The sequence below is a fragment of the Sceloporus undulatus genome, chromosome 2 (genome assembly GCF_019175285.1).
Source record: "Sceloporus undulatus isolate JIND9_A2432 ecotype Alabama chromosome 2, SceUnd_v1.1, whole genome shotgun sequence".
NCBI lineage: Eukaryota > Metazoa > Chordata > Lepidosauria > Squamata > Phrynosomatidae > Sceloporus > Sceloporus undulatus.
Genome location: NC_056523.1, coordinates 219,773,358 through 219,800,212, shown reverse-complemented (window position 1 = coordinate 219,800,212; position 26,855 = coordinate 219,773,358). Strand labels below are relative to the sequence as shown.

Here is a 26,855-nt window from a genome sequence, read left to right as displayed (position 1 = left end):
ACATATTGGTGGGGTACAGTTCCAGACATACACACCCTTGCAAATAGCAGAAAACATAAATGTTTTAGTGCCAATGGATGCACATAGCTGTGTTGGCATGGTTGTATCCATGCTCTGTCATTGATGATGAGATAGAGCAATTCACATATGCTCCGATCCATGGATGGCTTGTCCACTGATATAGAGGGCTGACAGCATGAATTTTAAATTGGTATATTTTTAATTTTATGTCTGGATGACTTCAGTGTGTAATGGTCATCTTAATCCTATGTTTATGTGTTTTAACCTATGTGTTCATTTCATGTGTTTAGTCACACACTGTATTTCAAGTGGTTTGAGTGTTGGACTATGATTCTGAAGCCCAGGGCTCGATTCTCAGCTCAGCCATGAAATCCACTGGGTAATCTTGGGCAAGTCACATGCTGTCAGCTTCAGAGGAAGGCAACGGCAAACACCCTGTGAATGAATCTTGCCAAGAAAACGCCATGAAAGGGTCACCATTAGTGGGAAACACCTTGAAGGCACGCAACAACAACAACAACAACAAGTATTTCAATGTATGTTGTACCCCACCTCAAGCCCTAGAGAGAAGCAGATAAGAAATAAAAATATATTACAACTACTACTACTACTTACAGACCCAGTAGGAGACTGGTAGCAGATCTGCGAGCATCTCCTTTGGCATGGTGAACCACATGTGCCACCTTCATCAAATCCACCTTGACAGTCAGGCTTCCCATTGCAGACTAGTGTGTGACTGATACAGATGTCACCACACTGGAATTCATGGCCCTGGCACTTCTGGGCCTTGCCTGTAAGAGAACAAGGAGAGCTTTTCAGGTTGTGATAGCAACCAGATCAAAACAAAACACACCTTGTGTGCTCTTAAGGGGTCAGACTAAGCTCTTTATATTTTATTCTTTTAAAACAAAAGTTGACAGTCTTAGCAGGGTCCTGGAGTACTGAGTGGAAGCTACTCATTAAAGATGAATTGCTTTTATTGCTTACTTTAAAAATATTGTTATAATTAATTATAAAAGAGAGTGATAATTTAAAGAGAAAAAACAAACTTTTCCCACTCCCATTTGTTCTTTTTGGTAACTGGACATTGTAAAGGAAGAAAGATTTACATAAGAGAGAGAGAATGTGTGTGTGTGTGTGTGTGTGTGTGTGTGTGTGTTCAACGCCTATTTTGTAATTATTACAACATTTTGTGACCAGTATATTTCATTAGTATACCTTAAATATCTTTAAATTAGATGTCTTTTAAAAAAAACCAAGAAATTTGAGTTGTGGCTAGTCTTAATTCACTTCCATTTGGAGGTTACGTTTGGTTGTGTAATTATTTTTTCACTGACAAATAACACATTATTAGTGCTCTACATTTGTCACTGAAGTAATTGCTGTTAATGAGTTATTTTCTGATTTTATGACAATGAATATTGTGGTCTCCATGCTCATCTCAGAATCCTGAGAAGGGAGAATGAGCTGAGCAGAAAGACTGCAGGAGAGGGGAGTAGTGAATACTTCATAAAGTATTTTTACTACAAAGAATTTCCAGTATACTAGCACTACAACTACAATACATAAAACAGAGAATATAGACCAACATTACTGAAGGAATACAAAAAGAAAAAGAAAAAAAGCTTTTAAAGCAATGGCATGGTACTGTCACATGTTCTTTGGACCTCAAGCGACAAAGTTGTAGAGGTGTTTTGTCTGTTAAGCACAATTCTTGATGACCAGCAAGACCCTACTTCTCAACCTCCCATTAGGTGCAAAAAAAAAAAAAATTTAAAACTATTTTGCAAGTGATACTATGAAATTACTCAACTGCCAGGATAGGAATCAAGATGATCTCTAGGTGCTGTAAGCTGGCAATTCCCACCATCCCTCAGTATCAGTATTGCAGTCTGAAGCTGCTGGGAGTTACAGTCTGCCCCTGCTCTACAGGATCAGGAGTACTTATTAGAGGTTGCAGTTGCCTTGTAGAACTGGGTATTGCTTTACTGCTAATAGGAGGTGGCCTTCTTAGAGAGGGTGCAGAGAGTTCCCTAGTATAATAATAATAATAATAATAAATTTTTTATTTATACCCCGCCCTTCCAGGGATCAGGGCGGCTTACATGACAATTAAAAACAGACACAATCCACAATAATACAAAAAATTAAAACGTGCAAATACATCAGTACAACGAAAAATAACAAAAAAGCCCCATAGCCCAACCTCTTGGCCACGGAAAGAGGAGGGAGGCCCACAGGATATTTAATCGGGGAATGCCTGTTGAAACAGGAAGGTTTTTAAATCCTTCCTGAATTGGGCCAGGGTGGTAGATGAGCGGAGCTCAATGGGCAGCGTATTCCAAAGGGCTGGGGCAGCCGTGGAAAATGTCCTCCGTGCGGTGGAGGTCAACCTAGCCCCAGGCACCTTCAGTAATTGCTGCCCAGATGTTCTCAGGGTGCGAGGCGGAATGTACGGGGAGAGGCGGTCCTTTAGGTATCCTGGGCCCAAGCCATTTAGGGCTTTATAGGTAATAACCAACACCTTATATTGAGCTCGGAAGCGAATGGGCAGCCAATGGAGATCTTTTAAAACCGGTGTTATGTGGCTGGTCCTGGGAGCACCAGTGACCAGCCGGGCTGCCATATTCTGCACCATTTGTAGCTTCCGAGTTTGGTATAAGGGTTGCCCCATGTAGAGTACATTGCAGAAATCCAGTCTCGAAGTTACCAGAGCGTGTACAACAGTTTCTAGGTCCCTCTGGGCCAGGTATGGGCGCAGCTGGCGAATCAGCCGAAGCTGATAACAGGTGCTCCTGACCGTCGCATTCACCTGAGCAGTCAGGTGAAGCGACGAGTCAAGAAGCACCCCCAGACTGCGCACGGAGTCCTTCACAGGGAGCGTGACCCCGTTCAGGACAGGTGGAACCACCGCCATTCCTGGACCAGGGGAACCTATCACTAGTACCTCCGTTTTCTCTGGATTCAATTTGAGTCGGTTTTCCCTCATCCAGCCCATTACTGACTCTAGACAGGCCACGAGAGGAGAGACGCCATCCCCAGTCACTGCATCAGTCGGAGACATAGAGAAAATGATTTGGGTGTCATCAGCGTACTGATAACCCCGCGCCCCATGTCTCCGGATGATCTCTCCCAGCGGTTTCATGTAAATGTTAAATAGCATGGGAGACAGAATGGCTCCTTGAGGGACCCCGGTTTTAAGGGGCCTCTCGTCGGAGCACACGTCTCCCAGCTGCACCATCTGGGACCTCCCGGAGAGGTAGGACCGGAACCACTGAAGCGCAGTGCCCCCGATTCCCACCTCTGCCAGGCGTCCCAGAAGGATACCATGGTCTATGGTATCGAAAGCCGCTGAGATGTCCAAGAGCACCAACAGGGACACGCTTCCCCCGTCGATGCTCAGACGGAGATCATCGACCAAGGCGACCATGGCCGTCTCAACCCCGTAACCCGCCCGGAAGCCAGTTTGAAATGGGTCCAGATAATCCGTTTCATCCAAGACCACCTGAAGCTGGATCGCAACCGCCCTCTCGATCACCTTTCCCAAAAATGGCAGCAGCGAAACAGGCCGATAATTATTATGTACCAGGGGGTCGAGGGAGGGCTTTTTTAGGATCGGTTTTACTATGGCCAATTTAAGATCCTATGGAAATAGCCCATCCCTCAAAGATGTATTAATTATCCGGCGTAACAATAATGTTACCGCCGGTCCCCCCTGGGCCGCTAACCACGAGGGACAGGGATCAGGAGAGCAGGTTGTTTTCCGAACACTTCTGAGGATCTTGTCCACATCCTCGGTACTCACCAACTCAAACTGATCCAGTTTAACATAGTCCACAGAGGCTCTGGACACTTCTACCCTAGGTTCTACTATAATGTCAGCGTTCAGACCTTCGCTTATACGAGAAGTTTTATCCGCGAAAAAAGTCGTTAAACAGGTCGCAGCAGGCCTTAGAAGGTTCAAGGATCTGGTTCAGGGCGGGAGGGAGCTGAGTTAGCTCCCTGACCACCCTGAACAACTCTGCCGGACGCGACTCAGCGGACGCAATACGAGCACCATAGAACGAGTTCTTTGTTGCTCGTATTGCCTCTCCGTAGTCCTTTAACAGTTGGTCTAGGAGAGTCTTGTCGTCTAAGCGAAGGTGTTTCTGCCAACGGTACTCTAGCCGTCGCAGAACCCGATTCCTCGCCCGGAGATCTTCCGTATACCAGGGCTTACGTTTGGAAGCGGGCCTGAGAGGACGCTTGGGAGCGATCCTGTGTATAGCCCTGGAAAGACCGGTATTCCAAATACCGGTGAGGGCATCAACAGAGTCGCCGTCATTTCCAACCGTGAGCCCCTCTAAGGCTTCTTGGAACCTCTCAGGTTCCATCAGCCTTCGAGGGTGGACCATCCTAACAGGTCCACCACCCCTGGGGGAGATCTGGGTAGAGGCCTTGATTTTCACCTCTACCAGGAAGTGATCCGTCCATGACAGGGGAGAAACATTTGCTATTTCCACCCACGGATTTTCTGCATCCGAACAGAAGACCAAATCGAGAGTATTACCCGCACAATGCGTAGGACCCTGTATCAGCTGGGACAGGCCCATGGCCGCCATGGTCTCCATGAATTCCCGAGCCGCACCGGATGGAACATGGCTGGCCGTGAGGGAGATGTTGAAGTCGCCCAGGACAAGAAGCCTGGGCGTCTCCAACATCAGCTCAGCGACCAGCTGTGTCAGCTCGTTAAGGGAGTCCGCTAATGCACGGGGTGGCCGATACACTAACAGAATCCCTAGACTGTCCCTAGCCTTTAGGGTCAGGTAAATACACTCGATATAGGAGGTCTGATGGATGTGGTTCCCGGTGAGGGACACGGTGTTCCTATGTACCAAGGCCACACACACCCCCGCCCACCTAAGCTGCGCTGGTCCTTCACCGGTATGGAACTCCAGTTGCATCCACACTGTAGAAATAATGCAATTTAACACTACTTTAATTTCCATAGCTCCTTCTATGGATTCCTCAGATTTGTAGTTTGCAAGAGGAAGGCTAAATATCCCACAAAACTACAAATCTTAGAATTGAGCTGTGGCAGCTAATGTGATGTCAAATTGCATTATTGCTGCAGTGTGGATGCAGCCTCAGCTACATAAAGAAAGTGTCATTTCACTCTACTTTCTGCTGCTTCTGTTTGGTCTTGGGCTAGAAAAGAGGGGAACTTGCTTCGATTTTTAAATTAAATTCTGTCATTCTGATTTCTTTATAGAATTCCTATCCTGCTTGCTCCTATACAGCACCAGTGGTTTTAGCAACCATGACTCAAGGCAAAATATTTTCCTTGTGTAAAGTCGAAGGCTTTCGTGACCGGCATCCATAGTTTTTTGTGGGTTCTTCAGGCTATGTGGCCATGCTCTGCTAGAACATGGCCACATAGCCCGAAAAACCCACAAAAATCTATTTTCCTTGTGGCTTTTAAAGGGAGCACAATTCAAACTATTCAATACTGGAGCCTTTTAGTGCCTATAAGTGTTTTTGCCAGGCAAAAGATTAGAAAGATAATTGCTTACACCCAATCTCATCACTCCTGTCTTTGCAATCAGGTTGCCCATCACAGCGCCAAAGATCTGGGATACACTCCACTAAGCTGCTGCATTGCCACTGGTTGGCGCTGCATTCTCGCTTCAACAACTTGCAGTCCTGAAAGGAGACAACATTTGAAAAGAATATGGGTTATATTTTCTCCTTTGCAGTCTTTTGTCCAGGAGGAATAGCTATCCTGGTACCTGGCAGGAATGGTACCTGAAGCATTCAACTGCACTTGGGATCTTGTCCCAAGAAAGGCTTGGTTGGTAAAGGGATTCGGTCACCAAGGCAGTGATTACTGTAGTTACATAGCTGTTGTAGTTATATAGCTATTACATAGTCTCTTCAGGCAGGCTTATCCAGATTATTTTTAAATTGTGAATTTTAAATGACAAATTTTAGATATGGATTGTTTTAATATAGGCCCATCTTATTTGTCCTTTGAATTGATGGGTGTTTTAACCAATGCTTTTTAACTGATGTTGTTTGTTAATTGTTGTTGTCCTCCGCCTCGATCCATGGGGAGAGGAAGCAAAGAAATAAATATTTTTATTATTATCATATTGTAAACTCAAATCTGATCTCACAATACTGTCTTCTTGACAATCTTAGCATTGTTTGAGTAAGTTTCTAGTCCTAGCATTTAAGGGGTTATTCAGACGGTGAAAATAATCCAGATAGAATCTGAGTTGAATCTTCATTGTTCACATGCATTTGAAATACATCCAATTAAGTAGGGGAGGGAGGGCTGCTAAAAATTACTTAATCCAAGATAATAAATGTTGGGTTTATGTCCACGTTTTTCAGATACTTGGTTGTGTGAACAACCAATGCAAATAAGACCTGGAATAAACCAGGTTTAAGTTCTATATGCCTTGAATGTGTTTTGGATACATTTGCATCATTGACTCCATCTTTATTTGAGCACTGGCATGTGTGAGCAACTGAACTTGCAGAGATGCACATAGATGTGGTTCTACAGTGTAAGTACAACCTGGATTGCGTGAGTGAGATTATTTGCATAATTGAACACGTGAAGGAACCCCCCAAAACTAGGGTTGGAACAAATTATGCAGACCATGCAAAAAGCCTCAACAAAATGGCTAAGAAGATTTTCTAGTGAGTAAGACTCAAAAGGGTCATTTAGACATCTTTATTTTTGCAGAACGATATGAATAACCTCACTCATGCATTCTGGGTTATTCACACTATGGAACCACACTATCGAGCCAGCACTTGAATAAACATGGAGTCGATGGTGCAAAATGTATTTGAAAAGCATTCAACGCATGTAGAGTTTAATCGTGGGTCTATTCACATCAATTATTCACATTGCTGATGATGCAAATCTTAAAAAAAAAACTAAAAAAAACCCCAACCCAGTAGCAATTATTCTGGGTTAAGTGGGAGTTTTAGCAGCCCCCCTCCAAACATAATTGGGTGCATTTGGGGTACAGGTGAACAACGGAGATTCAACCTGGATTTATCCTGGATTATTTTCACTTTATGAATAACCCCTCAGTTCCCTGGATGGAATTTATCTTGTTCTCTCCCCATATTGAACAGTATTGTGCCAAAGTGACAATGTTATGCCACTGTATTTTACCTTCAGATTCCTAATTCATTCTGCTTATAGTTTGCTTTTCTACACATATGTCTATTAGATGGATCACTTGACAATAATAATAAACTGCGGAGCTTATTATCCTTTGCCATTTATACCTGTTCATCAGATTCATCTTTACAGTCCACATCCCCATCACAGAGCCATTCCTTTAGGATACACTCTCCACTTCCAGGGCACTTGGCTTCATCTGAAGGGCACAGATGTATTTTGGGGATTGGGCAGTCAGCTTCATCTGAGTGGTCCTTGCAATCATGGTCTCCATCACAACGCAGATAGTAAGCAATGCACTGGCCACTTTTACATTGGAAATCATGCTGAGAACACTCTGGATGAACTGAAAGTACATGGCACCACGGTTTAAGTCTCCATGTCCCTTCCAAAACACCTGAGACAGACTTCGCTGAAATCTCATCCAATAAGACATATGAACAGGCATCCATTTTCTAGTTACAGGTGTGTGAATTACACAAGAAAATATCTGGGTTTAATAAAATCATGACTCCCATAGCATTTGTCAAAGAGTATCATTTAGCTCTTTGTTCTCCAATTCTGTCTCCAGAAAAGGGAGAAAGCTAATGGGATCTGCAAGAAGCATAGCTAAATCACTTGAGACTAAGGGCTGGAAAGTCAAGTTTAGAGGGCACACAAAGGATAAAATAGCATTATTTTTAAAACAAGGGAAAAGATTTTATAAAATTGAGAGAAAAGGGGAGGAAGGTGGAATGGAGAAGTCAGTCAAGGAAGGCATGAGCAAGTGTTAAGAAAGTAAGAGGTAGTAATTTGAAGATATGTGAAAATGTCAGAGGAGCATAGAGAAGTGAGAGGGTAGAATGACTGGAATGTAGAATGAGGAGATCTAATTGGGGAAAGGATAATGAAGAATGGGGAAAAAAGAAAGGGAAAGAAAATGCGAAACATAACAAATGGAACCATGTTAAATGGAATCATGTGAAGTGAAGAAAAGCATATGAAATTAAGAAAGGAAGACTGGAAGATATGCAAGATGTAAGATGAAATAAGAAGGAAAAGACAAGATATTATTCAATGAATGTGGAAATAACATGTTGGAACAATGACAATATGTATATATCAGCATGTAAATAATTGTTATATTTCTATTGTTTACTTAATAAAAAGAAATCATTAAAAATCTGTCTCCAGGAGGGTGAACAAATAGTGAATACCTCATTTGGCCTGCTGTGTATCATTGCATTTTCAATTTTTGGCAGATCTTGGGCGGGGGGGGGGATCACTGGCTATGATGCCTGGTGCTCTATTTTATTAAGGCTTTTTCCCTTCACAATCAGGCTCTTGTCACTTGCACATCTCTGTGCCTTGGATGCAAAACATTTTCTTAAATCCTTTAATGTAATGTGCTATCTGAAGACACACAGTGGGAAGGGACCTTGCAACACCTTCCTTTTAAGGGTAATATACAGAGCAATTAAGTGGTAGTGGAGGTGCTTTATGGGGATCAGGGACGTAGCTAGGATTTTAGGAAGGGGGGGTCCAGACTAAGTGCCACCATTATAATGGGGCTTGGGTGCGGCGGCGCAGCAGCACACACCATTCATTTTTCTAATGGAAGGGAGAGGTCCGGGCCCCAAGAACCCCCCCCCTTGGCTATGTCCCTGTGGGGTTCCTGGCTCTATCAGGCTCAATTAGGACCCTAATGGTGGACTTAGATTAAAAGATATGATATCAAATGTGTAGGCATGCTAATGCACATTACTCTCCTACACATCACACAGATACAGAAACCAGGCAAGGAAGTGGCAGCCCCTAGCTGTAGAGGGGTTTACTGTAAACAACCGGAGTAACTACCTGTTGTTTGCTTTCAAGTCATTTCCAAGTTATGAAGATCCTAGGTTGAACCTATCATGGGGTTTTCTTGGCAAGATTTGTTCAGAGGAGGTTTGCCATTGCCTTTCCCCGAGGCTGAGAGCATATGACTTGCCAAGGTCACCCAGTGGGTTCCATGGCCAAGCAGGGAATCGAACCCTGGTCTCCAGAGTTGTATATCAACACTTAAACCACTGCACCATGTATCTACACACTGGCAAAATGAGCCCCAGACCATCTGCTGTGTTCAGAACTTGGCTGTTCACTCTTCAGACACAACATCAAAAGCCATTTCTCTTACATTTCATATTGCTCACTCTATCAAATGCATTTCATGAGTTTCTCCTTGTTCAGGCTCTAAGGCTTTGATTGCATTTTAAAACTATGGCTAATTTGGGCAATCCCATCCAAATCTTTGTTGCAGAGGATAACTGCTGTCTTTTTATGAATCTGCAAGTAAACATGAGTCTACAGTCTTCCCACATGATAGCCTATAATACAACAGACATGATTACCTTTAAAGCCCTACATGGCTTGGGCCTGAGTTACCTGCAGGAACGCCTCTCCCTACACAATCCACCCCACACTCTCAGAACAATTGTGAAAAATTTGTTAGAACAACAAATGTCTAGATTAGCAACAACTTCCCAAAGAGCCTTCACTGTAGTTGTTCCTAAATTGTGGAATGGTCTTTCAGAGGAGATCCGTCTTATTGTTTCCTTGGAGGCATTTAAGAGGGCAGTTAAGACGGATCTCTTCCGGTGAGCTTATCCACCTGACCTTGTGTAAGAGATATTGTTCCAGCTCCTTGATTACTGTATGACTGCATTATTATTGTAACTGATGATAGTGTAAGTTTTAATGTAATTACTACTGTATAGTATTTTATTGAACATTTCCTGTATTGTTGTGTATTATTTATAAGTATTATGCTATTATTTCTTAGATTGTACGCCATGGGCAGATTTACTCTTATCTATTTTATTGTTTGTATGTACAGCGCTGTGCAAATTTACAGCACTATATAAATAAAGATTAACAACAACAACAACAACAACAACAACAACCGAACTGTTTTGTATGCATTTTATGAGCTGTAATCCTACCTTGATCCACCTGAGAGAGTCAGGAAAATACAAATTATTATTATTATTATTATTATTATTATCATCCCACACTGTTTTAGGGAAGCAGCCTCAAGGAGATATACCCCTCCCCAAGATAACAACTCACAACTGGTAGAGAAAGCCACTGCTTGTTCCAATTGGGGCACCCCTGGTGACTTTTATAAAGTTGCTCACCACAGCCCTGTTCATCTGCATCATCAGCACAGTCAAGACTCCCATCACAAATCCAACTCTCAGGCACACAACGTGTGTTGCTATCACACCGTAGGGCACACTCCGGCGTTGGCTTCCAGCAATCTGATTCATCAGAGCCGTCGGGACAATGCCATACTCCATCACAATTGTATCTCTCATGAATACATTTGTTGCTACTCTTACATTTGAAGATTCCTATACGAAGGATAGAAAGAACAAATAGGTTCAATAGTCAGGACTTTCTGGATTCAACAGGGCTATATTTGAAACAGAAGCACCGCTGACAGATGTGTTACAAAAATGTTTCTGCAGGGGAAGAGGCAATGTCTGCTTGCACAGTTGTAGCAACCGTATATACTTACAATCTCACGTGTAAGTCTATATCAATCTCACATGTAAGTCTAGGGCAAGTTTTGGGCCAAAACTATGAATTTTGATATATCCCGTGGGTAAGTCAAGGGTAATTCTTAGAGGCATGTAACAAAGGATCTAGAGCAGTGATTCTCAAAGTGGGCAGTATACTCCTCCAGGGGTGGTTGAAAGACTCAGGAGGGCAGTGAGGGGGAAAGTGGGCAGGAGGGGGTGAGGAAAAAGGGGATGGCAAGGGGGGGTTCAAACAAAGTATTGGTGTGTAAGAAAGACAAGGGGAACCAACAGCCTTTAGGACCATGGAGAGCATGAAACTTCTTTTCAGGGTCCCTTAGAACCACATGGCAGCCTCACTTATCGTTTCACATGGTGGTGACTCCTGCTCTTCGCCTGCCCACACAAGCTCACTCCCTTAGCTGCATCTTTCACTGATGGTGGCAGTGGCAGCTGGGAAACTCTTTCAAGACTTGGATGAAGGATGTTGCTTATATGGCTCAGAGTGGTACCATTTTGGGACAGATGGACTGACTGGAGCAAGGAGTTGGAGAACATGGTAATAAGGGAGAAGTGGTGGCAAAAAGGAATTTTCACATTTGGGACTCTATTTAAGCTTTGCGAGCTTTGCTGGGACATGGTTGGCAGGTTGGAGCTGCTCTGTTGCTCCTGTTTTCTTTCATAGGACTGGCTGAAAGAAGAGGTAACAGAAGAAGCAATGTTTGTGTATGTGTGTGGGGGGAAGACGTGTCTCTAGTGAAGGAGAGGGAGGAGCATCTGGGGCTGATTCTTGAAAAGAGTCCTTCACCTTAGAGTGGCTCCTGTAGTTAAAATCTCTCCCTTTCCCCATCTGTGCCAGTCTCCGGTCCAGAGCATGTGCCCTCTGTAACCCCCTACACACACACACACCAGCTGTGCCCATCTCCACCCAGTGAAGAAGGATTGAGAGTCCTTCCTCATCATGGAGAAGCTTCTCCCTTTGTACACGTCACCTTGGGAGCAGCAACCAAGCAGCTGGTTGACCAGCAATCGAGAGGCCTGTTGCCTGCAGTGGCCGTTGCTGGGGGGATGGCATGGGTGAGAGGTTTCTCAGTTGCTATTCGGCCAGCTTGCTCCATTGCTACTCCCAGGATGACCAGATGCAAAAAGAGTACACTGGTACCCCGGGATACGAATGCGCCGCCTTACGAAATTTCCGGGTTACGAAAAAAATCCATTCAAGAAAACTGTTCCCGGTTACGAAGGTTATTTCGGGTTACGAAAAAATTTTTGGTGCTTTTCGGCGCTATTTCACACGAAATCGCGGCTTTTCCCCATTAGCGCCTATGGCTTTTTCGCCTTACGAAGTATCCCGGGTTACGAAAGCGGCGGCGGAACGAATTAATTTCGTAACCCGGGGTACCCCTGTAGTGACCAATACTGGTTGTTTTGAATTTGCAGAAGAGCAGTAGACTTAATATCAAGAAATAGGCATAGGGTGAGGAACACTAGGGTTGTCACCCAACACAAAAGGGGGAAGTAAACAGAAAAAGTTTAGGGACCGCTGATCTAGAGGATGAAGCAAAGGAAAACAATTCCAAAGAACTTAAAAAAACTCTAGCAGGGATAACTGTTTGTGCTCACACAAGGCTGAATGAATGAAAGAGTGGAGTGGGGGGTCAGTGCTTTCAGGGCAGAATATACTCTTGACTTCACCAGGGATGGTCCTTTTTAAAATAAAAGTTAAAGTACACCCCCACTTTATGCAGGGATCTGTTCTGGACCCCTCCCTTGTGTAAGGTAAATTGAGGGTATGCTCAAGCCCCATTCGTTTGAATGGGGCACAGCCCCAAAGCACGCAGTGCAGAGTGTCCCCATTCACCATATTAGGGCTCGCCATCCATGTGACTTCAGGTCCACGTATGGTGAGCCCACGTACGGTGTGGGTGCACTGTACTTACATTTTCCTGTGCATAAGTCAACTGAGGATTTTGGGGGTTCAATTTTTCTGTCTAAAATTTCTATACAGTAGAGTCTCGATTATCCGACAAACGGGTGGGCTGATAGTCGGATAGCTGAAAATATTGGATAATCTGGAGGGTCCAAGAAAAGCCTTGAAATTACTGTGAATTGCAAATGTATTGAAGTTTTATTGCAGTAACAGTAAAAGTAACGTTGCAGTAACATTACAGTAACAACATTGGGTTTTTTTTTTGGTTTGGGGGCATGTCTGGGGTTGCAGAAATGCCTACAGCCATGCCCCCAAGAAGCCGTGATGTCGGATAATCTGGAATGTCAGATGATCATAGGACAGATAATTGAGACTCTACTGTATATATGATATGCTGTCCACTTAAGTTCCAGAAAGAATCCTAACTCTATGCTTGTAGTAGGGAATCTGCAATCCTCCAAATGTTGCTGAACTTCAGCTCCCATTAACCCTAACCAACATAGCTAACGATAAATAATACTGGGAGGTGCAGTCCAACATAATCTGGAGGATAGCACAATTCCTAGTCCGATTCTTTTAGAACACTGAATGCAGGCTTTGGAGCTGAACTCTCAAAGGCATACAAAGGTTAAGGTGGTGAAGGTAGTAACTGTCATTCACAGATAACATGATTTAAGATATTCTCATACCATTGATGGCTATTGTGCCACAGAGCACCATGTTTCCATGCTAAAGCTTAGGAAGAATAGACAGAACATTACTGTCACTGCTTCAGTGTTCTCATAAGAATGATGATGTATCACCATCCGCAGGTCTATTTTAAGAAATCAGCAACTTGTCAGTTGATTTTATTTCACACTGTCTAGCAAATCCCACACCACCACTATACTCTGATATCCTAAAAACTGCTAAAACACATTTTGTCAGCTCTTTAATCTTAACTCATGTTTTATTGTATATATTCATATGCAAGTCTAGACATTTTAGTCAAAAATTGACTCAAAAAACCTGAGTCAACTTATCCACTGGTCAGTGTTAATACTGCACTTAAAATCTTTTCCCAAAAAATAAAAATAAAAAATGAACCATTCTCTGGTGAATGGTGAGAGCTTAATCCTCTCTTGGAGCACTTAAAAGAAGGACCAACCCCCTTTACTCTCTCATCCATCCAGCCTTTATGGTGAGCACAGAAATGCTTGAATTTTGAAAATTCTTTGGCACTGTTTTCCTTTGCTTCATCCTTTACATCCTTTATTACATGCCCCTAAATTTCATTTTCAATTTATCCACGGGTCATATCAAAATCCAAAAAAACCTGCCCTCAACTTATACATGAGGTCAGCTTATAGCCAAATATATACAGGTACAGTTGGCCCTTCACATTTGCGGCTTTGACTTCTGTGGATTTGATTAATATATTTTCTCTAGGAATCTCTAGGTCCTTCTCTTATTAAACTGATCTCAATATGAACAAAAGCATCTACTACCTAGTGATCACACTAGGAAAAAGGTGATTTCAGCCACTGAAGTTGGCCTGCAGTGGCCTGATGTTAATCCAACAGCTTGTCTAAGTTAAGCCCCTCATCTCATAGGGTAGGAGGTGCTCCAACTGCAGTCCATGGAGTACTATATGATTTTATTGGGCAATATACTCCCTTTGCCATTTTCTGATCAGAGCAAAACCTAATTATCCTACACCACCAAATGTATTTTGCTTGCACTATTGGCATATGGCATGCAAGAGTTTAATACCTGGTCTATTACAGTATTCAGGACAGCCATCCTCATCAGACCCATCTGTACAGTCGTTCTCTCCATCACAGATGTATTCAAAAGACACACACTCTTTTCCATCTCGGCAAGCTGCTTCTGCCCATCCACAAAACACAGTTGTCAAGAATGTAGTCTTGGTTGTATGTGTACTAGTTAGCATTGTTGTAGTAGACTTAATGGTAGTTGAGCGTACTGCTTTTGTAGATACCGTCCGTGGCACTGCTTTAGTACTGGTGGTAGTAGTAGGTGATGATACAACAGTAGGCTTTGTTGCAGGAATGACAGGCTTTGTTGCAGGAATGGTAGGTTTTGTTGCAAGAACAGGTTGTGCTACAACTACAAAATATAATAAAATTCCAATAGTAAGTTACCATATTACCGTCCCCAACACATCAGTATTCATGCAATCATATTCAGCATTTAATATTTATGAGAAGCAATAGAGGATTTGCTTTAAATTTTAGAAAAGATGTGGTCAATGATTTTGCTGATATGCCCCATCATTGGATAGTGGTGCTGTAGTCTATTACTGCAGATGGTCTTCAGCCCTAATGCCTCATGAATTTGCCTCTGGTCCACTGATTCCTTGCTAAGTTTTTGCCCATGACATGAAAAACAAGTAGGCATATATTATATACCTTAGCAAATCTTACCAGACCTTTCTGTTCAAGCTGGTGTAAAAGGCCTTAAATCATACCCAAACACTCAGGGCTTTAGTTATTTTCCTCCAGAAACTCCCAGTAGGTGCCAGATTCAAGCTGTTTCCTCTATTGTCTCAAGAACATTTGCCTTTTCTTTCCAACATAGACCTACAAAGTGCTGTCCTTTCCCCGTCCTTTCCCTCCTTCCTTCCTCTTACTGCAACTGGACCAGGGTAGGCTTCAAGACCCCAAAGACCTGACAGCCCTATGCCCAGCTGTACAGTGAGACTGGCACTGCAGAATTTGAATATATAGGAAGCTGCCTGATATTAAGTCAGATTTTCCTGTCCAATATTGGTACCCCAAATGAAGCAGCTTTCCAAGAAAATTTTGTCAGATGATCACCTGCCCCTGATGTTTTAAAGTGGAGATACTATGGATTCTCCCTGGGGCAATGTGCATGGAAGGTATGGCCTGCAGGTCTGTCCATGAAACACTTGAATGTAGTGAACAGCATCCACTATTTTAGCTATTTCTTGCACTGTAATTTGGAAGGTGGGCCACTTCTATGGGACCAGAATAGCAGAGGATTAGACCCAAGGGTCTATCTTGTCCATCTGTGGCCAGTCCTAAGCTGAAAGAAGCTCACAGGTAGGGCACATAATACCCTCCCCCCAATAGTGCTCTCCCTGCATCTAACCTAAGAGGCTCCACTCAACTTGTCATAGCTGACATCCACCAATTTTCCCTTCCATGAATTCATCTGGTCCTTTTTAGGAACCACCATTTCCAGTAAGCACTGCTGCATGTCATAATGAATTTCAAGATTTAAATTCTCAGCTATTTGCTTTCTGAGCGGCTCATTTCACAAGTCCTGCCCTCTTCTCCTGTACAGCAGAGCTTAGAAATGAGCCACAACTTGACCTGTATCATATTATTGTTGGGGGCAGGCTTCTGGTCTAAGAAATAATGCTGCTCCCTGAATATTGGGTTTTTAGTAAGGGACTGGAGACCATTTTGGTATTTATGTGCTTTTTTAAAGAAAAGAAAAAAGTTAAATTAAGCAACAAATTACTTATTGAAATGTGGAAAAAGTAACCAGAACAAATTACTTTTTAAATGCAGCATTCCACACTCATATAAGGTTCATGGCTGATAGGATATTTAAACCCTAGTCTTCCATAGCACTTGTAAAGTGAAATGGAGGCAGGTGTGCTTAAGCCAAATGCAGCAAGCCACAGAAGAGAGTGGTGACAGAAAATCATTTTCTTACAGCAAAGTTGGGACTTTGGTTGCTTTAAAAAGCTATGATAGTTGTAAGCTGGATATATTAAAAACAGGAGCATGAAACCCTGCCCTGTATATGTAGTTGCACTGGATGTCCCAGCAGCTCCAATCAAGAGTGAGGGATAACAGGGATGCCATCTATAAGCATGCAGATTATACAGATCAAGTGAGTGTGCAGAAGAGATTCCTATAAAACATATATAAGTGACACCATTAACATCTACTAACATTTCAAGTGACTAGCCTAGAAATAAATCACAATGTAAGTTCATCTTACCAGTCCTCAAAGTTGTGTTAAATAACACCATTGCTTTATGTACATTAGCTGCTTGAACAATAGAGGGCTCCATCGATCTTCTGTTCCAGACGCTAAGCACTGTTTCGTTGAATGTCACCAGGTAAGGCCCATAAGCAGCTGCCACTCCCTGGCTCCATCTGTCCATCAGATTGTATGTTCTGTGTGTGATGAGATTCAATGCTCTGAGCACTGTGAAGGAGTGTAGCAGATGGTACTCAGTATCTTGGTTAAAAGTATTTAATAAATAAACATATATGCACACCACTCAATGACAGCATTTTCTAATTCCTAGCAAAGTTGAACTGAGCAGACCAACAGCTCTAGTGTTAACATACTGATGCCTTAACAAGTTGTCTTGTCTTCAGCATTATGCTGTGAAAATACCACACAGTAAAGGGAGGTTTTGATGAGGTTTAGATTTGGGCTGTGGGTAGAGGCCCTACTCTTTATTTAGAAATAAGATCTTTTCAGAAGGATAGGTTCTATTAAAGCCAATCTAGAGTTCTCCTGATGTACCGGACTACAAATCCCAACATAGCCCTTGGTATCAGATTGCAGAATGATTCCATAGACCAACCGTTAGAGTATTTGAGCTGCCTTTACGTTTTAGCTTTCACCACATTTAAATTAAGGACATAGCTGTGTTAGTCTGGAAAATCTGTCTGCAAAGGGATCTTGTGGCACCTTTGAGACTAACCCAAAAAAAAAAAGAAGCTGGTAGCATGAGCTTTTGAGACTTGAGCCTAATTTCTCAGATGCATGTTTAAATCAGTTAAACCTTGAAGCTATGATATGCACCATGAGTTATGGCTCCCCTAATCCAATAAAGACAAATAATGTTTGCATCTGCTAAAGAGAGCAGCTCTCTTTTCTTATCAGACGCATAGACATTAAAGTGGGACCATTCTAAGATCTTCTTACTGTATATAACTTGCAAACATCAAGTTGGATAACTGGAATACAGTCTACTTTATATGGTTACAGTAAGCCCTCTTTATCCATGGATTTTTTTATCCACGGATTCAAACACCCACAGCTTGGAAATACTTTAAAAATATCCAAATTTCCATAGGCATGCCTTGATTGTGCCCTTTTATGTAAGGGGCACCATTTTACTATGCCATTTTATTGGGACTTTAGCATCCACAGATTTTGGCATCCACGGGAGGTCCTGGCTGGAACCAAACCCCAGTGGGTACCAAGGGCCCACGTACTTGTTTTGTGCCTTTGAGTCATTTCTGACTTATGGCAACCCTAAGGTGAACCTATTACAGAGTTTTCTCGGCATTTGTTCAGAGGGGGTTTTCTCTGAGGCTGAGAGAATGTGACTTGCATATAAGGTTCATGGCTGATAGGATATTTAAACCCTAGTCTTCCATAGCCCTAGTGCAACAGTGAAACCACTGGCTCTCATAAGGTTATTAATTTAATAATATTTTCTACAGATCCAGCTTAAAGACCGGTTGCCTTTAAATCTCAGGAATGTCAACTCTTTATTTCTATTCTTATAGCTTTGTTTCATGGAGAATCCAGTGCACACATCACAGGCATAACTTCTTTAGCTAGTTGCATGCCTGGATTAGAGATGTGAAAACCCAAGGAAGAAAATTTTTTCTAGAAAAAAAATGAAAATAATTGAATTGCTGGATTAAAATAATAAAACGTTTTAAGACAAGGTGCTTGTATAGACACTCTCCCAAAATTATTTCTAAAACTATGTAAGTGAACAACTTTTATATAAGACTATGTAAAGCATCTCACATCATTGCAATTTGTGGTCTTGGCTTCCTTTTTCAGGAATGCATGCCTTTGGTTTGATTGGCGCTATTGAAGACTAGAGGGAACAAAATAATTTTCTCTTTTTTATTAATATTGTGGGTTTCTTCTTTGTATTGTTTTGTTCTCTGCTACTGATATGCTGTCAAAAAACAGACATTCCCTGCAGTATGGGAATTCCTAACAGTTCATGACTCTGAAGTTCCATTTGCAACAAAACACAAGTTCACGATCTAATTATTGCCTTTTAATAAACCAAACAAAATAGTTTTATGTTAAACTGAACTATACACTTTGGTTTAATACTAAGGTTATGGTACAATGATACACTTAAAGGTGCTGAAGTAACAACCTGACTTTCAATCGCCAAAGGGTACTATTATCACATGTTCTCTTTTTTTTCTGAAATTTTCATTTTTTCCCCAGAACTGGAGAAAAGCAGTTTTTTTTCAATGGCTTCAAACCTTTTGGAAATTTTTTACCTCTAACCCAGATACTAAATGAATGTTCCCATGGACTGGAGGTCATTACAGACTTGTCTTAAATCATTTCGTAAGGCAGCCCCATGTTTTGTTCCAAATTGCAAAGTGTTAATACAAGTAGTATACTAATGACAAGCAAGAGAAAACCTGTTATCAGAGCCCAGGTTTTGCCACAGTAAAGTTTATTAACAGCTAATGGAAACTGGCCAGTGTGGTGTAGTGCTTTGAGTGTTGGGACTAGGGCTCTGGAGATCAGGGTTTGAATCCCGGCTCGGCCATGGAAACCCACTGGGTGACCTTGGGCAAGTCCCATTCTCTCAACTTCAGAGGATGGCAATGACACCCCCCCCCCCTGAAGAAACATGCCAAGAAACCCCATGATAGCTCCACCTTAGGGTCACCATATGTCAGAAACAACTTGAAGGCAGACAACAGAGCTGGCCACAGAGCTGCTAAATAGGCAAAGAAGCTTTCAGCATTTCTACCTGTCAGCAACTGCCCACTCTCTTTGGGACAGTAAACAACAACAGCAGCAACAGGAATGAGAAGCTATACAGTTTTAACAATTATGTCCCCAAAGGAAAGACACATTACCCATTTCTTTGGAAGTCCAGAGGAAGTTGCACGAGCTTAAGTCCAAGGCTATTAGGGTATCTTCTGCCCAAGTTTCATTCCACACTTCTTTGATATCCCTACCATGAAGGTCCATCCTTTGAAGAGGTTTGCCACTTTCCAGCCAGTAGAGGGACGCTCTTTGCCAGTCTAGGAATAGGTTCCTTATAACACCATTGGTTGCCACTTGATAGAGGATCTTGGTAATCATGCCAGCAAAGCTAGTAACTTTGATCTGAGTTCTGTTACATGTCAGCCAGTAGAGGTCTCCAGAAGGTATATCAACAGTTGCTGCACAAACTAGAAGGAAAGAAAGCAGTAAATACTCATCTTATCATCCTCCTTTATAATCCTCAGCTAGATACACAGGGATCAGTTCTAGGATTATCCTTACTAAACAGTTTTTTGCTTTTAGTATCAACACCACACCTCCAATTCAGTTTTAGAGCTTGGAAAAGTTACTGTTTTGGATTTGAACTTCTAGGCCCCACCCAACAACCCACAGTTAAATTAGTTGGCAGAATTCTGACTTTCTGAAAATTATAGTCCAAAAAGTAGCTGTTCCAAACCATGTTCAGTTTCACCCAGTAGGCCATATATCTCTTTACCTGACATTTGCTGACCCAAACTTACAGCCTGAAAGCAAACAGACCACTTGTAGGGGAAGAGGCAGAAACTGTAACTCCACACTCAAGATTATGCCCCATCCCTTGTACGAACTCCTCCATGAATATGTACTCTTTCTCTCCTATTTCAAGACCCTTCTGCTGACTACAGAGCTGCTAAATAGGCAAGGAAGCTTTTAGCATTCCCACCTGCCAGAAACTGCCCATTTCCTTTGGGTCAGTAAATCAGTCTTTCTGTATTTTAACAGAAAGCTTTATTTCAGAAACCAAAGAAGGTAACAGTATGACTTCTACAGACAAAACTACCACAATCCCCAGACACCTACATGGCGTTAGCAATGTGCATGACCCATAAACTCATGCCCTCCTCCATTTGTTCACAAACCAAACATTTTTGCAACCAGTGTTATTTAGCTCCTGCTTTTTCCCCACACATCTCTCCTAAGCCCATTCAACTTGCTCATACAGCTGACCTTAGTGGATCCTGTGCTACCAGCTTCCTTCATCCATCTGTTCATTGTCTAGCTCAGCAATTATTTTACATAGCACAGATACTACAAACCCTGTTGACCTTACCAGCAAACTCCCTCTTCCATTCTTATGCAGTTCTACAGGTCATTGACAGTATACACAATGATAGACAGCATACACAATGATAAAGCAAGCAGAAAATAAAGCAGCATACACTCCAGTTAATTTCATGGCAGGATCTGTCAGATTTCTAACACCATCCTGTCTTTCCCACTATCAGCTTCAAAGGCAAATCTACTAACTAGCAGCAATTATGATGCTGCCTTGTTATCAGTTTATTATGCAGGACTGACCTAGATGGATTACTCTAGCACAAACTCTCAAATCTCAGCCATCACATATCTTTTCTAACTCAACCAGAATAAATGTTTTAAAATTTAACTACCTTTAGCAGATGCTTTAGCACTGAGATAAGGCCCCTCTTAAAGAACAATACACTGGTACCCCGGGATACGAATGCGCCGCCTTACGAAATTTCCGGGTTACGAAAAAAATCCATTCAAGAAAACTGTTCCCGGTTACGAAGGTTATTTCGGGTTACGAAAAAATTTTTGGTGCTTTTCGGCGCTATTTCACACGAAATCGCGGCTTTTCCCCATTAGTGCCTATGGCTTTTTCGCCTTACGAAGTATCCCGGGTTACGAAAGCGGCGGCGGAACGAATTAATTTCGTAACCCGGGGTACCCCTGTAATCAAGCCTATCCAAGATAGAGAAAGCAGACTGCTTCCAGTCCCCTGCATTTTAGACAATGGTTTAAGATAATCAGTAGTAAGTCCATGTATATGTTTTTTTTTTGTCAATAAAACCATTTCTCAATTCTATATTTTCAGGCTTATGGTACTTCTATACATTGGCCCACTGGCTTCTACCTGCTTTCCTGTCATCCAGCTGTAAATTCTCATACAGGTACAAATTCCATAAGAAATTTGTCCTTTTAAGATACTACATACAATTTTTAAATATGAAGTTGCATCAGATATTGAAATAACAACTCTAGTTTTTGTTTTGTTTTTTGGTGAAGTGCAGCGTTATGGTTAGATTTCTTTTTCCTTAGCATCTTGCTTTCCACACTGTTTTAGGAAACTCTTTTTGTCAATTGGGTAAACTGTTAGCTTTCCATAACTCTAAACGATTCTCTTAATTCCCATTTGTTGTTCTACTACTAGCATTAGAAAGAAGTAATGTTAGGAAGTGGCTTAAATTCTTATATTTCTTTTTTATACCAATATGCAGCAGTTCACCTGGTGAGTCAGTAGGAATTATGAGCTTTGTCCTTGTCTCTTTATGGAAGCGCATCAGTTCTCTCTTGGCATTGGTCCAGTAGATTAATCCCCTGCTCCAGTCCATGTCTTGGAAGTCAATGTTTTCTGGCCACTCCAGCATCAGTTGAGGTTGCTGTGTCAGTCCCTCGAGCCCAACTGGCAGCCAGTAGATTTGATTAGCAGTTGAATACAAGACATTCAGTTCTATGGAAGAGAACAAGTATTGAACAAAGCAGTTTTGGTTCTAGCCTTATATGAATTGCTACCTATCAGAGCTCAGTGTTTGACTACCTCAGTATTGTTCAACCTATGTACTGCTCCGCCCAGGTAAGAAAACAAGTATGGACTTCAGTAGCCATCTAAGCATGCTCTAGAGTTGGCACCTTATTGTAACTGTTATGTGCTTCTCTGAACAGAGATGCAAGCTCATAGGCAATGCACAAAAAGTGCTGGATGATCAGAGACAACTTTAAGAGATTGTTCATGAAAACAGACCACAGAAAAGCATCTAATTACAGTCCCATTTTTTAAAAAACGTGTCAACCAACTTGATAACAGGTCATCTTGGCTGGAATTCGCCAGTTTAGTTTCCAAGTTTCCAAGCCATTGTATTCCCCATCACCATGTAAGGAGCTGAACAGTGAAGAAAGTGGATAAGAGGAAAATCAACTCATTTGAACTGTAGTGTTGGAGAAGAGTGCTGAGGATATTGTAGACAAGATGATCAAAATGAGTCTGACATACTTTGGACACATCATGAGAAGGCAAGGCACAACTCATTAGAAAAGACAATAAGACTAAGAGAGGTGGAGGACAGTAGAAAGAGAGAAGACTGCATGTCAGATGGATGGACTCAATCAGAGAGGCCACAGGCATTAATTTGCAAGACCTAAGCAAAGCAATGTACAAGTGGTCTTGGAGATATCCCATCCATGGGGTTGCCATGAGTCAGGAGTGACTTGAGGACAGTTCACAACCAACAACATGTTTCCATTACTATGTTTCCACAACACCACTAATTTGTTTAGTAGTTGCATAAGGTCTGACATGTGCATCCCTTTACAAATAAGCTCATCCAAAAACTGGCATTTAAGATGAATATGGTTATACAGTGGTACCTCGGGATACGAAATACCCAGGTTACGAAATTTTCGGGATACGAAAAAATCCCATAAGAAATAATTGTTCCGGGTTACGAATGTTTATTCGGGTTACGAAAAAAAATTTTGGTGCTTTTTTCGGCTTTTTCGCACGAAACGCGGCTTTTCCCCATTAGCGCCTATGGCATTTCGGCTTACGAAGGCTTTTCGGGTTACGAAAGCGGCCGCGGAACGAATTACTTTCGTAACCCGAGGCACCACTGTATTCCCACCAAACAGTTCATAAAAAGATTTCTCTTATCTATGCCTCCCCAGTTTAAATGAAAGCTTACCTGCACATTCAGCAGAAGGCAGGAGAAAAAAGCCCTCTGGACAGGCACACTTGTACCCTTTGGGATGAACTGGTGACGGAAGGCAGATGTGACTGCATGATCCAGGAACACACACAGCTGTATTACCTAATGACCAAAATCACAAATTAGACTTCAGAAGTCCCAACATAGATAGCATTTGGATTACTTTCACACACTCTATATGAGGTTGCCTTTGAATGATGTTTCAGAAACTTCAGTTGGTCCAAAATGCTGTGGACAGACTGTTTTCCTGGGCCTTTTACCAAGCATTATATAGCTTATTTGTTACAATAGTTTCACTGGCTACCAGTCCATTACTAGACCTAATTCAAAATGGTGAGTATAACCTTTAAGGCCCCACAATACTTGGGCCCAGCTTATCTGTGAGCTTGCTTTTTCCTACAGGAGCCTATTTGTGCTTTCAAGTGAGCAGCAATGCTACTTCTCTTCATACTTTGAGCCCCAGAAGCACTTTTGGTGTTTTGGCTTCTACCCATGAGGTTTTATTATCGCCCTTCCAAAAGCTGCTGCTGCTGCTATTGTGTGCCTCCAGGTCATTTCCATGAAAAATAGTTTGCCTTTGCCTCCCCTGAGGCTGAGAGAGTGTGACCTGCCCAAGGTCACCCAGTGGTTTCATGGCCAAGCTGGAAATCGAACCCTGGTCTCCAGAGTTGCACTCCAACACTTAAATCATTATGCCACACTGTAGTGTTTACATTGGGAAGCCTTGATAATATAACTGAAGATGCTATATTGGTTGCCTTCAAGAATTGGAGGTATTACAAGCCAAAAATAATTTCTGATTTTTATTTTTATTAGCTGAGGAGCTAATGTGGTTAAAAGGCCAACAAGAAGTTCGCTAAAGTAGTTCTGCCCATGCATTTGTGATGACATGGCTTACAAATGCATACAACATACAATACTGAGGTGTCGGAGAAGGGAAAAGTAACTCCTGCTCCTTGGTCAGCTTTGCCCACTCTTAGCCAGAGAGACCTTTACTTACTCTGAGGCTGCTGTAACTCATGCAGCACTGTCAGCGCAGAGACAGAATGGTTCAGCAACACACTGACCCGTGGGGAGGTGTAGGACGAATAGACCAAGTGATCTTTGTCAGCCCAGAAGAACCAGTTTTCAAACACGCCAAACCCCAGAGGGTCCTGGTTTTTCAGCAGCATCTCAGGAAAAGTGTATCTGCCAGTGCCATCTGTTTTTATGGTCTCTATGGACTGGAGCAGAGCAAGGCAAGTCAGCATTCAAACTTCACACAGAGAGAACTATTCTCAATAGTAATAGCTACAGCTTTTGCCAGCTTGCTTCTCCATGGCTCAGTTGTATGTTTGTGAGTGCACTTGGCCATGTCTTAACACATAACTACCCCTTCCCCAGCCTCCCCACCCCACACACAAATTCAAATGCTCTGATACACTGTACATAGGCACACCCAAATGCTATGGCTTGTTATGTGAAAATGCACCTCCCTACACACACATTCCCCATATTGATGACAATTCAACTAGTATTAAAGTAAAGCAAATTTACAGTCCGAAGGAGACAGTGAACCAAGACTGGGCTTTGTTTTGCCAAATCAGTCATGCTTTGATGCATGCAGAGACACTAGGAGACATAACAGTCATGCTTTGAAAGCTCACTTCAAAACCCTGTTTTCACAGCCCCCTTTGTACACAGCCTTTACATAGGGACGGGGTGTGTCTTCCAGATTGCATCTCTCATCATCATTCCTGTTGGCAATGCTGATAAATGCTAATGGGAGATGTAGTCCAATATCATCCAGAGGATGTCCTTGCCTTAAAAACATTTAAGATGCTTGCAGATGGATAAATTTAGCAAGCCATTTGTACTTCTGGCTCTCAGCCTTTTAATGCATTCATTCTGTTATACCATTCTTCCTGCTTACTTAACTTTGGATTTACATTTATATTTAACGGGAGTATTCCTCTAGGGTTGTATGTAGGCCATAATGGTACTCAGGCAGACCCTAGAACTTTTTGTCTGTGAGATGGTGGGGAGGGAAAGGACATAACTCCATCAAATCTCTAGTATGAATATCTATGTTTAGCAGTTACCTATCGAACTCTTCCCCAGCAAGAGCACAGTTCCTTCCAAGGCTAAGCTGATGACTCTCCTAGATCAGTGGTTCACAACCTTTTTGATGCCTCACACCCCTAGGAAATTTTAATGGTCGTGCCCTTTACAAAAATAATATCCCATTTGAAGATGAAGTAGACTAATTTCTCTTCTCTTCTCTTTTTTTTTTTTTTTTTGAACCACAAATTGAACCACATGTAATACGGTGAGTGAAGAAATTGAACTTAAAAAAATAAGCTTTTAACTCAGTGCATAAAATGCAAATTTAAATTCAGCATTATATCCTAATTTACTCAAAAATTGTAAATAGTAAAATCAATTCCAGTTCTGAACATAAAATCCAGTGAGTTCTTTGTTCCTGCTTCTCATTCAGGATTTTGTCAAAACGGAACGTTTTTGCTGGCTGTGATCCGCAGGTCTGCCTGTGGATTCAGGTAATTCCTAGATTTTGTCTTGACTGACAAAAGAGAACTAAATCCAGATTCACGCAAGTATCTTGGCAGCACCCCCTGAAATTCCATCTCTCACCCACTGGAGTTGCAGGAGGAACACCTGTTGTAGAGGAATAAGCATGGACTGCACCCAAGACATTTCAGAATTGTAACTCTTTTTGCAGAGAGCTCCCTCACAGCTATTTATAAGATAAAATTATAGTGTATAAAACTGGAAAACAGCACAGCTAACACACCACTTGTAATGCAATATTTTATATTACAAAATAATGTAAAATATAAATATCAGTATTAAGCCAGGTTTTTTAGCCTGTTTAAAAAAACAGCCATCCCTTTCCTTCTTTCACATGCTTCCTTGGCTAAAGTATCCTGCAAGGATGGTGCCACTAGACTGTACAATCCAGGCAGCCAGCCCTCTTGCGTGCGTATTCCAGTGCAGCATTGCCCTTAGCTCTGCAAAGGCATTACCTTGCTATCTCAACATAGCCATCTCACATCAAATACCCCTTAAACATCACACTGCATTTTAAGAACTGACTAACAAGGATCATCTTTATCATTGAACCATGGCTGGAGATATTACTTGCACAAAATTCTTCTTACCAAGACCTATTATTTCTGCAACGCTTACAAGGTAGCCATGCAATAGTAAATAAACTGTACTTAAAAGCCTGGTGTTAACTTCAGAGCAAAGGGCTCTATCAAATGGGAGGCAAGCATCATGAAAACGTGATTAAAACATTTTAATAGCATGATTAGGAGAAAGATATCACACTCCTCTGCGCTTCTCCCATTCGTGTCCTGTGCATAAACTGTAATGGATGCGTCATTGGGTAATAATGAAAATTCCTATTACCCAAAGAAGTGTCCATTACAGTTTAC

At 42.0% G+C, this 26,855-nt stretch overlaps 1 protein-coding gene across 4 annotated transcripts in view; it reads right to left on the bottom strand.

The window, feature by feature from the left end:
- LOC121924304 (low-density lipoprotein receptor-related protein 2-like) overlaps positions 1-26,855 on the bottom strand; it is a 63,599-nt gene that overhangs the window by 21,488 nt on the left and 15,256 nt on the right. For all 4 annotated transcript variants that reach the window (XM_042455644.1, XM_042455645.1, XM_042455641.1 and 1 more), the window contains 10 exons: positions 24,419-24,641; positions 23,395-23,520; positions 21,942-22,166; positions 19,525-19,842; positions 16,652-16,861; positions 14,426-14,782; positions 10,360-10,575; positions 7,312-7,550; positions 5,574-5,703; positions 637-812 (listed from right to left, as the gene is read on the bottom strand). In XM_042455644.1, the coding sequence (XP_042311578.1) occupies positions 637-812; positions 5,574-5,703; positions 7,312-7,550; positions 10,360-10,575; positions 14,426-14,782; positions 16,652-16,861; positions 19,525-19,842; positions 21,942-22,166; positions 23,395-23,520; positions 24,419-24,641 (2,220 nt within the window). The remainder of the gene's footprint in view (positions 1-636; positions 813-5,573; positions 5,704-7,311; positions 7,551-10,359; positions 10,576-14,425; positions 14,783-16,651; positions 16,862-19,524; positions 19,843-21,941; positions 22,167-23,394; positions 23,521-24,418; positions 24,642-26,855) is intronic.